The following is a 12,804-nucleotide window of genomic DNA, read 5'->3' on the forward strand; positions in this document are numbered from 1 at the left end:
TAACCCAACCATAACAATTTGTTTCCTACATACGTCATGCGTTGACGCAATAATTACGACTCGTTAGCGTTTAAAACTAGTTGTTTCGTGAAGTTTGACGCGAGTTATTTTCGCAGAAGAAAGCTTTTCCGCGTAAATGTCCACAGCGAGGTAACCGAGACAATCTTACCATTCATTCGAGACTGCAATTGTTAATGTAAGAAAATATCTCTTTGGAATTATTTCATTAAAATGCTTCTTCAAGAATGTTGAAGTAAATTCATTCACGTAATTTAATAAATTGTATTAATCGAATTAATTTAAAAACAGAAATAGAAGCGAGAAAAATATTAATATATTCACAGACAGCAATCGATATCTTATTCAAGAATTGGAATAGTGCCAATCAATTAGTCACAGAGTCGATAATCTATCGTGCATCTCAAATATTTATGAATATCACAAGTGCCACGAAATAAGGACGAGGAAATTGCAACGAAAATTATTTCTGGAAATAAAATTTTATATATGCAATTAATTGAACAGCTTACTCTTAAATAAACAGAACTCGCGCACGATATTATTGTAATTATATACGTACTAAATAAAATTAAATAAACGGATCCTCTAAGTAACCATTTCTGCATGGAAAGAATTAACAATAATATTTCTCGAGAATACTCCGGAACGGAATGCCAGCATTGCTGACCTTATTATACGCAGCAAAAGTAAAAGCTCCTAAGTTGAATAATAAAAATCTTATATTATCCCGGATATCACCAGACAAGAAGTTTACTCATAACGCTGAATATAGCACCGGATGTAATGTAGTGATTCAATCTGGAATAAATTCAGCGAGGGTACAATGTGAGGGTGCTCATGCAAACTCCAAGACCACGTTCAGAATATAAATTCAAGACTATGAAATGCACGCGGCAAATTCCTCTTCCTCTCTGCGTAACTTCTCTTCAAAAGATAGGAAATTACGGGGAATCCAGCAAAAAATAAAGATTACGGTGTCCGTCTCACGGAAAAGTCATCACAACTTTTTATAATGCATCATGTGCTTCCTTCCTGCATCATTTATCTTCATGAAACCATAAATCGCGTAAATTCCTTGTCATCCATTTCTGTTTCTCAATTTTGATAAATCCGTTTTTAGAGTTTTTATCCGTCACATGATTGTGTTTTACAATTTATAAACTTAAGTATAAACGTTGTACGATTAATAAATTGCTTTTTTTTGCGAACTGAAATGCGACGCATTAGGAAAACCTTAATGTCCTTTAATATCCATTAGAGATCTAATAGTCGAAAGAACGTTTTACTAACGTCTAATGGCTGCAAGACTTCTCTCTTATGGTTATCGAAATTGCTCAGATCTCAAGTCTAGTGTATTGTAGTACAATGTATTGTAATATAGTGTATTGTAATACAGTGTATTGTAGAGTATAATATATAATAGTGAAATTATTTATGATAAAAGTAATACGAGTTAAAAAATAAAGTGATGATATACTGAATTTCTTAATATATTTTCTTTGAATTACCGAGTTTTTGAGTAAGTTTAAGTTAATTTTTTTTATTTAAAAAAGATAAAGCTACTAATTTTGAATTATAAATACTTAATAAGATATATCAGATTCTTGAATTATATTTTAAATAAAACCCAACAGAACTTTAATTTAAAACTTGATTTCAAAATACAAATTAGTAAAAACTGAAATAGAAAGCTGCGACAAATAATAACCTTTTTTGATATTTAGGAATATCTACGAAAAATATGTAGATGAAAGAATTCGTAGATTAAATAACATGCATTTAATCAGGCATATGTCAAAAAGTCACAATCTTGCATAAATATATAATATGCTATCATTACAAGAATACCTAGTAAAGAATTTAAAAATTCCACAATGGAGAAATTCCACAACGAAATTATTCAGCCAATAAAACTTTACAATTACGAATTTATTGCTTGTACAGATGTGAATAACTATTCTATCTAAGTTTGAGAAGATGCTTCGAACTTATTCATGTGATTAATTGAATTATATATAAACTTCTTGTTGGAAAGTTTGACAATAATGCCGCCAATTTCACGCAATCCTTAATGCTTCGCAACTGTTATTCCTATTGGAATTATATCTGGTATTGACTGCATCCTAAAACACGTATCTGTCCGCTTCAAAAATAAGTAGCAAAAATTATTATACATATTTAAATCTAATTTCTCAACGTCATCAACACGTTTTACTTTATAATAATAAATTTTTATATGCATAAAAATAATATTTTCATCATTAACTTTCAAACTTGGATTAGATCATATTTATAATTAAACTGTCTATCATCGGAAAATTGAATATGCTTTGGAAAGGCATGCATCAATGACACGCCACTTTATGATAAATTTAGTTTGCGCCTACTCCTTGTCCTCTTTGAACGTCATTTTCACTATAGCACGGTCTTTCTAGGCAAATGTTATACTGGATTATTATTCATATATAATTTATGTATTATATATTTATGGCATATCGAAGCAACGGCATGACATATCAACGAATCACATACGTAATGACAAGTTTTACGATCATTCATTCTTACGGTGAAATTATTATCAACTCTATTGGATTGATAAATTCTACCTGGTACGTTCGTAATAAAAAGTAATTAAATATAAATATTATTCGAAATCAAATAATTTCATGGTAATCTCACAGTCTAGTTCCTTATATTCGCGTAAAATAAAAGATATATTTAAAATATCAAGTTTAAAATAATTTTATTTAATTTCTAAGTAATCTTTACATAAATAATTAATTTCTCTTTTCTGTTTATAAAATGTTATTTCGTCACATTTCATTTATTTATATTGTGATATTTATTGCTTTATATCTTATTTCGTCACTGTGACATTTGCATATTCTATTTTCTTTCTCGTAATGTGAAGAATACATCGAGAACGATAAACTATTATTTACATAGTTTTTCAGTTCACTGAAACATAAAAATCGCAATTCTTGTATTTTTCCGGGATAAAGGAATAAAATATGTGAGCTTCGATTCGAAACAAGAGTAATCAATCACACAGAAACAAAGATAAAGGATTATATCAGCAGTAATTTTTTGTTACAAGATAGAAAAAACTTGCGGCCCATTCTTTCATATATTTTTTTCAATAAAAGTTGAAATATTATTTCACTCCCAAAGAATATGGAATTTATGTTTATACCTTTTTCAGAGAATATTCACGGCGTAACGGAAATCTCGTAAAAAATTAATAAATAAAATGTGTTGTTGTAAATTCTTGTACGAAAATCATTCTGCTTGTCATGATTGAAAAAGACTTGACAAGCGGATGTATTAAAAATTTAAAGATATTTATCTACTTTGAAACATCTACTTTGAAAAGGAAAGAGAAGTTTCTACGTGTCGGGGATATTGATATTTAGGTATATTGAAGAAGGAGACTACTCTCTTGAGCTATTTCAGAGAAATAAGCTGTATCTTTTACATCAACAAAATTTTCGTTCAATTTTCGTAGAAAAATACCTTTACGTATTAAACCTCCAAGAAACTGAAAATAAATTGCTTATCGACATATTTTTAAGTCTGGAAATTAAAAACTAATACTTTAGTCTTGTACAAAGCTGTTACTTTTAACAAAATCCTGTTAACCTGTCACTATGCTGCATTAACTTTTCGAGACCCCTTTAGGGACTTCGACAGCAGCACCACCTTTTTCGCCACTCAACCCCCATGACAATGGCAAAAAAGTTTTAGCCCTTAAAATAAAAAAGTAGATTAAAAACACGCCGGCCCTCAAAAGATTAAGAAACTCTATTGAAATTAAAGGTGCAAGATCATATGTATCACATTATTATTGCTTCAAATATTTAAATTTTATACATTTATATAGAACATTTATTTATTAATATGTTTTAAAAGAATATTTTATACATATTCTTTTATTATTATAATTAACTTCTGTTATCAATATTTTTTCTGTTAATTATTTTTTTGAAGACATTATTTTTGTAAACAACATTTTATTTACTTCCTAGTATTGTGAAAGAAGCAAAGAAAATAAAAGTATTTATTCTTAGGAATTGTATGGCTGGGGACATATTTAGGTCTCCAACCTTACGTTTCACGATCACGTTTCTATTATACATATCTCATTTTGTTTCAGCGGAATTTCGGAACAAGATTATACTCGTAATGTTCTGAAGCCCAACTTTCAAAGAGTATAACGTGCATGAACAAGCAATATTGCATCGTCATGATTGTTTCGCGGTAGATGGGAAATTAATAGACTGATGATACTAGTAAGAATTAATGAGACTTACGAGAAGCAATTACGATTGATAACTACCTCGATGAGAGAGTAGAGGATCTAACTCACTAACGAAGCCATGTTCATCATGACACCGCATGACATTAGAAGCAAACCAATTAAGAAGTTGTTGCTTAAGTCAGTAAACAATTGAACAATTTTGCATTCCTGAATACGTTTAGTAGATAAATTTCATGTACAATTTAGGAAATGTTTAGCTAAACCTTGACCGCGACCTCTCAACTTCGAACTTAGAAGTGGCAAATTAGCGGTTTCTAAGTTCTAATTTCAATGATATGGTGTAGTTAAAGGTCAAAATGGAGTTTCGTGTTCGTGACCTAAAGAAAGATAACAAGAGTGTGGAGCGGAAGTGGCGGAAGGTGAGAGAGTAGGCTGGATAAATCATGCGGTTTATCTGATATGATCGAGGTTGCCCTAATTAATGGAGTGCATGATAAACGATGTGATTTAAATGACCTCCTCTAGGACTAAACAAAATCTGACCGACATAATGAGAACTATATTAGTCATCTACAAAAAACAAGGCTACATTTTTCTTTTTACTTCTTTCCAACCTTTTATTTGGTACCATAAAATCGACCGCGCACTGTTCAGTAAATAACACCAGAGATTAAACGTCGCAATCAAATTTTAAGCAAATGTAATCTTGGCATGTACAATCAATATCTATATTGTGATATTTGATAATGAGTAAAAGCAAGAAGAAATTTCCTGCCTCTCGAGATATTTGAATAGAAATCCAAATCTATAATTCTCAAGATGAAACCGCAAATGCGGTCAGATGAACAGATAGTTAGACAGTTATAATGTCGATTCTAATCTTACCCATATATACCGGCGTGTGTCTTTCGTGTACGTAAACTGGAGGCATAGAAACGCCTGAGTTCACATTCGTACATGCATGTGCATAAACGCGAGTGTGCCTACGGGGTCTGCCGGTCGGTGCAACGTCGTATGCAAACTCGGACCGAACATCCCGCCTGTCTCGAGACCGGTATACGACGAACTCGTATACGTAAACGACGTAAATACCTTGGCATTCCATGATGTTGAGGCAATATGGACTACCAACTTCCTCCGGCCATATACGTTACGTACATACTGCTTGTATTCCGATAGCGTGCCAAAATGTGGGAAATGCAGATAGAGCTGTTAACTTGCACTTGCTTTTACGCGACGGGCAGTCGAGAAACGTGCGTGATAATATATGGACTCTATTGCAGAAGATGAAAACTTGTTGATAGGATGAAAGGATCTCTTCCGAACGTTCTCACGAAGACAGGGATGAGATCGTGAAAATTTTATCAACGTAACTAGATTATTCTCCTACATTCTATTCTTTAAATATATACAATTCCTTGCAGGAGGACCAGCACACTGTTCGACAATCACAAGATTCTCTTGTGAAGAAAATTTTGCTTCTTGATACGAACGGTCGTATAACGCCAAGAAATTTGAAGAGGGTTGATTATTTCTTTCACATGGATATGTAAAACGAGATTTTTCACACCGGACTAGCCGACCTACTTAGATAACAGGCACGTCGTAACTATCATTTTCTGGCAACCAGAAAATCTCGTAGGCTCTCCCGAACATGCACTAAGAGGAGAAGACGTGTTTCTACTAAAAGACTAAAACTTGATAGGACAATTTAACTCAACGCGTGAAAGTGCTATCGACGTCTGAAATAGCAGCAATATCTCAAAATCCACTGTTTTATTAAAACAGGAAGTTTTCACGCAGCGGATTGATAAATCGACTTTATTCTTCTTTAGGATAGTTTGAACTTTATATCCTGGATTTCCGCGGCCAAACATCCAACGTTCTATATTTTGTCAGTAAATATTTTTTAAATATTGAAAAGATATATTTATTTACGCAGCGCTTTCCACTGTCATCGTTCAAAAGTACCTTTTTCTAAAGTTTTCTTCAGATAAATTTTGTCTTCATAAATAATGCCATTCCTTATCATCTCTTGTAAACGAGAACAACCTTATTTCTATGTTAGAGGATGGTAATTTTTTTTTCTTTTTTTTCTAATTCAGGTTATCTCATCTTATCGCGTAGGCTTGAGTAAACGATCAGGCACTCCCTTAAGCATAACAAAAAAAACTGCCTACGAAGCTGTTTTTCATTCAAGATAAAGGTTCCCTTTTCCTTCGCAATTGTTGTATTCAGACATTTTTTTCATGTCTAAGTACTCCCAAATGATTTATAATACGTAGCAACATTCAACAAACCGTCACGGCAAAAATATAAAGGTGGACTGACAAAAGCTGGATAAAATCGATCAGGAAAAGATGTGTCGAATCCTGCAAAAGATATCGAGAGAATAATGAGAATTTGATCTATTATCGCAACTTGGAGATGATGAAAAGTATTATAATAGATACTCGATGATTCCAAATTGTGATCAAACAATTAGTTATTTCACATAAAATATATGCACATTTGATTTTAATTTAATGCAAATGTATCACGAAAGCTCTTAATTGATAAAGTTTAACAATAATACGACAACGTAGAAAATTGATTCAATTTCGTAAGGAATCGTTGTACCGCCGCAAGAGATTAACTGCATTTCGCAATTTGTGCTGCGCTCTAACCACACCAGCTGGGCAAAGCCTTTACGTGCGCGCATTATCCCGCATTATCTGCCCCTGACGTCCGGCGATATCGCAAATTCTCGATAATCTACCGTCCGCTGTTATTACACCTACATTTCGACCACAGACAATATTCGCACCGTCAATTTTCTCATGAGACAGTACAATGCGTTCGTGCAATTGTTCTAAACTAAAAAAAAAGGCAAAAGAAACATCGAATTTAAAAAGAATTCGGAATGTGTCTGCAAGGAATTTTAAAGAAATTAAAAGTTTGATTATACGGAAAGAATACCTCGAGAATAACTATTGGAGAATAACTTCTTTTTTTTTTAATTAGATGAAGGCTCTCACAAATATTTATTTGCAACTTCCGTAATTTGTCAAAATCAACATTCGGTAAAAACAAAAAATTAGGAACAGAATCTGAAACGTTTCTTGTATTTTAAACAGCTCTTTTGATATCATTAAGGCGCTTTTAATATTATTAAGAAAAAGATAACGCTCCGGTTACCATGAATTATACATCGCATATGGGAAATCCCTTCTCATATTTTCTTTGTCCCTTGAGACAGACACATTAAATATTAATGAGAAAAGTGATAATGAAGTTAAAATGTCGGTATGATCAAATATAATACGCACTATAAGATCTTTATTTCATTTTATATAATGTAATATACATCACTGTATTTAATTACAACTTTTATTAAAAACAATTATTATATCAATAATTTATGTAGTAAAAATATAATCTATTCTTTTTTTACATAAACAGTAATATCCGTTAAATATATACTATTTCGAGTATAATATTAGTAGCGTAAAAATATTCCGGGTCACGTTTGTTCACTACTTCGCGAAATAATTTAAATCCCGGGGGTAACCGAGTAAATCCAACTATGGAACGCAAAGAAATTTGATTCTTGTAAAGATTCTCTATGTTCTGCAGCAATTTTATGTCTCTGACGAGGCGCTAACATCGCCAACTGATTCCCAACGCGTGCAAATCGCACGTTGAAACTGGAGCTACGGATGCTAGCTATCGATTCCAAGCTTGCTGAGCGACGAGCGAACCAACATGCATTCCAATGCGAGAAAGATAAAAATCGTTCGTCATTCGGTTTCCCGATATAACAACTCGTCGAAGCACTCATCAAAAATGACAGCATCAATACATATTGATGAAATGCGCAACAAGACCATCCTGATTGTATTCTGTATCTCTATTACCTACGCGTAGTATAACTGTAAAATAAGAAAAAAAGACATATTCTAAAATAGAATTTGTATAAATTCAAATTGGGTTTTATTCTCCATTAATTTCGTCTTCTCTTAATTATGTGCATTTGACAGAATAGATGTTACGAATAGGATCAAAATGTAGGTATATCGAGATCTGTAAAGTCAGTTCAAAGGTGAATTTCCATTCAGTTGCAGAACAAAGGAAAATGTCGGCCGAAGTGAGAGCTGGTCGACCTACCATGCCAACGATTCCGCACTCCAAAAGGCCAACGATTTTGATATATCCGACGGGTAAGTTATAAACACCATGTTTCCAATACTAATTCTCAGTATTACGCTAAAACTAAATTCTACTTTATTATAAGAAATGTACGGCGACTTATGTCATGTTGATTGTCTTAAGAGATGCGCTAGATTCATTTTGAAGACACGGTATATTAACTGCGCGAGGGATGACGTTTAATTAGACGCTTGTGTATAAAATATTAGATCGCGCTCGCGGCAATGTTAATTACAAACGAGTTGTTGAAGCATAAGGGGTTTAAAGAGGCGGAGAGAGAGAGAGAGAGAGAGAGAGAGAGAGAGAGAGAGAGAGAGAGAGAGAGAGAGAGGAGAGAGAGAGAGAGACATCGGATTGATAATGTAATTAATGCCAGCCATTTGTTATATGGCAAATTACGAGAAACACGAATCCACTAACAAGTTAGCGATGTTAATACAATAACATAGTACTGTTATCCGATCATCATTCGCCGATGAAAGGCTTTGCCTGTTTACCATCGTGCAGTGACGTGCGAATTGTCATATATGATGTGTCTAACAAAGGACCATCTCGGTTTGTACAAGTTAGTGAAAATCCTTGATATCAATAAAAGTTGACAGCATAAGATAGTTCGTTATGAAAAAAATTTTACACAGAAAAATATCATTCTATTGCTAAAAAAGTGATTACTTAATTTATATTCTTTTCTTAAGTAATGTTATCTTTAATAAAAAATATTTTCTTAATAATGTAATCTTAAAATATATACTTATTAAAAATTTTAGAAAAATTCATTATTATGTCAAAGAATTTAAAAAAAAAATTTTTATTTTATAAAATTAATTGAAAAAGCGACTTTATATAAGTAAATCGAATTTATTTTAACTTTATAATCTTGATTAAAATATTAAATTTACTAGAGGATTCTGAATATATTAAGTAATTATTTGTCTACAGTACGTATTTTTCTGTGTATATTTTCAGAATTCGAAATTAATTCTTTTTCAAATGCAATTTTAGAGATTCACAATTATAGACTATTGACATTTAATGAACTTGGAGAACACTTTTTCAAGAAGTAAAATACTTCAGCGAGGTGACGGAGTTATTTGTGTCACGGTTTTCTGTTGGATTAATTATAGTTGACGTTATAAAACTTTAGAAACTTTAGACTTCGCGCAATCTATGCTTCATTCAAATCCCCACAATAGCTCTAATTTACAGCTACTAAAACACTACTAAAAACACGAACACATCGATTCAAAAACACATCCTTAATTTTAAGAATTACAACAAACGGTAATACGCGAGACACGATAAGCACAATACAAGAAACGTGACGAGCACATGGAATACGCGAAATATGGAATATCTAATTTTTTCAGAATGACGCATATAATCTTTAGAAAAAGTTGTATGTGCTAATAGTAATATCCCTTACCAATATTTTTAATAAATAAATCAAATTCGAACAATTAATGTAAATTAATGTACATACAGTAATAAATTAAGATTTATCTTTCAAATATTTACTGCAAAAATAATTTAATGAAGTCGGAGTCGCGTCGAGAGTTGTAATAGCCAAAAAGTTGTGTTGTATCTCGTTCTGTAGAAGTTGTGCGCTATCTTGATTAAAAGTTCTCAAAAGAACCAAGCTTTTCTTTGCATCGTGTAGGAAGAATAGCATATACTGTAAAAGCTAAATCAAACTTTATGTATTACATACTGAGAAAATAGCGCTTAATCCAAGAGAGAACTGGGACACTTTTATTGAGAAATGTCGACATTACTATATTATGCGTTGTGTAAAAAGTTTTAATCGAACAATTCTGTCGTAATAGAGACAGTAGGATTTAAGTTTTTTTAAATACGGATAGAAAGTCTAATCAGTACCATCTTAAATCTTATCTTATAAGACCCACTAATTCGATTTAAGCAACTTCGCTTTTATTACACGCTTGAAATTTTCATGAATTGACAAACTTTCGAGAATACCCTTTTTATTTAGTGATGTAGATCTGCTTCGTGAACAGGAATGAACGAACCACTAGTGTGGTATACATGTACTTCATTAAAGATATTTATATACTCATAGATAATAAAAATAAAATTACGTAACTTTTCGTATATACATATATAATCATATTCATATCTATTAAATCAATTATCGTCAACAATTAATAAAATTGATATATCAGAAGATAGAAGAGAGTAATTGACATATCAATAATTTGATAAGATAAATCTAATAAATTTGATACGTATTCGTATAACGATCGTGATGTTATCAAAAACAATTCTTCAAAAATGGGATATACAAAATATTGCACCACCAGTATTTTAATCTTGTTAAATCTTGTTAAATCTTGTTAAATGATCAAAATGACCCGTCGAAAAACATTGTTTAAATTATTAAAAGCTCCTACGTCGCTAAAGAAGATAAATACTTTACATTTACGTTATAGACAATTACGTTGTTGAGAATTATATATGTACGTATTATAGTAATGTATATAAATTAAGATTAATATTGTATTAATTCACTTATAAATCCTAATGCACGACCAATTTACATCTTTCAGTTACGCCGGAGAGCATAATCATACCTATCGTATCCTGCATTCTGGGATTTCCGCTGTTAGCATTAATGGTAATTTGCTGTTTACGAAGGAGAGCAAAACTCGCCAGGGAACGGGCTCGACGAAGAAACTGTGATTTGGATCATGGCGCATTGAGCCTCGTCCGTTTCAGCCCGGTTCATCGCCTAGGTGAGCACCCACCGAGTTTAAAAGTAAAACTAGGACACGCGCTTACGCGGAACAGATATTCGCTGTGTGAATAGAAACACTGAATAGAAACCAAATCGCTCGTGCAAAATTAAATGTGACGCTAACCAAGCGGATAGTACGTGCAAACCAGCGCTGCGAGAAAATTATTAGAGATATAATATATTTTTTTATGTGCGCGAAGCTCTCTTCAATATTTTTCAAATTAATTTCATAAACCGTATCCAAAATATCCAAATAAAATAAATATATTTATATAAAATAAAATTATAAAATAATATGTATATTATATATTGACCATTGTGTCTATATAAAATAAGCAACAGTGCTGCAAATCAAGTTTATAATGGCATGATATTTATTTGGAGATTGTAATATTGCATTTATAGAGAAAAAGAGAAATGTGAAACACAACAGCGTTTGCTCCAATGTTTTCGTTAATGACGACTACATTGTTCTCTATCTCTCTCTTTCTCTCTACATATTTTTTCCTCGACTCTCTGACTGAATACAAACATACATAATATAATACCTATGCATAATACGTAAGTACTCTCTTGCAACGGCACATAAATGCACTCGTATAGAAATAATACCGTATATCGTACGAGACCATTGGAATAAACATAAAGAGGATAGAAGGGGCTCAACAGCAGATTGAATTCTGGCCTGAACATTCCAATTCCATGCACTAACGATGGATATTTTTAGTGTGAAACTATGATCGACGTACATATAGCCGATTATTTCTATTCAAAAGCAAATACTCGATAAATTCCCAGTTAAATCCTTCTCTCGCTCTTTTAGCACAAAGTAGACTAGACTGATGTTATAAATTATATCCCTCAAAAAAACATGTAAGAGAGATGTATGAAATATTATTTCTGATCTAAATCAAGGCAACAAATTATTTGTCAATATAAAAATTAAAATATATTAAAGTAAAATGCTATAAATGTATTAAAGTAAAATGCTATAAAATTCCATTCTTGAAGCTACACATGAAAATCACTGTGCTACGAAATTTTTACGATAAGCAGAAATAAATTTCTTATCCGGAAAACCGACACACGACATCGCAACCAAACGAATCTATCACGTCGTAATATCAAAAATTGGATCTTATATCGTTCATTGATAATCCATTTCCGCGGAGTGCAACGCGATGGATAATATATGTGACACTCCGGAGCGCTATTTCTCTTGTAACCGTGCGACACTTTATCCGAACACGATTTCGTATGTGCAAATGCATTTCCGCGTGGTTGAGAATAACCATCAGGAATGGCCGCGTTATTATCTCGCCATTCTTGTTTTCGCATCTAAAATTCGCTTTAAATCGAAAAGTTTTTGTTATCTGGCATCCGGTACTGGCATCCGGTACTTTTTGCTGCGAGAGAACAGCGACGTAGCCGCAAATAAATGTCGTTTTTGCATAAAAGCATTTGCATCGTTAATATACCCACAACATCATTCATTTACATATTGCTTGCGGAAGTATCGATAAACAATCGATGTAATTCGATGAACTAATTTGTTGACGTTATTGACGTTATCAACTCTTTAAAT

The 12,804-nt window shown here is 32.3% G+C and overlaps 2 protein-coding genes across 4 annotated transcripts in view; one reads left to right on the forward strand and one right to left on the reverse strand.

Annotated features, from left to right (window-relative positions):
* Nucleotides 1–12,804, reverse strand: part of tyn (trynity) — a 196,376-nt gene that overhangs the window by 180,877 nt on the left and 2,695 nt on the right. The window lies entirely within an intron of this gene.
* LOC105151995 (hypothetical protein) overlaps nucleotides 1–12,804 on the forward strand; it is a 35,957-nt gene that overhangs the window by 15,948 nt on the left and 7,205 nt on the right. For all 3 annotated transcript variants that reach the window (XM_011065999.2, XM_011066001.2, XM_011066002.2), the window contains exons 2-3: nucleotides 8,377–8,478; nucleotides 11,032–11,217. In XM_011065999.2, the coding sequence (XP_011064301.1) occupies nucleotides 8,394–8,478; nucleotides 11,032–11,217 (271 nt within the window). In that variant the 5' untranslated portion in view covers nucleotides 8,377–8,393. The remainder of the gene's footprint in view (nucleotides 1–8,376; nucleotides 8,479–11,031; nucleotides 11,218–12,804) is intronic.

The sequence above is a fragment of the Acromyrmex echinatior genome, chromosome 12 (genome assembly GCF_024713525.1).
Source record: "Acromyrmex echinatior isolate Ae372 chromosome 12, ASM2471352v2, whole genome shotgun sequence".
NCBI lineage: Eukaryota > Metazoa > Arthropoda > Insecta > Hymenoptera > Formicidae > Acromyrmex > Acromyrmex echinatior.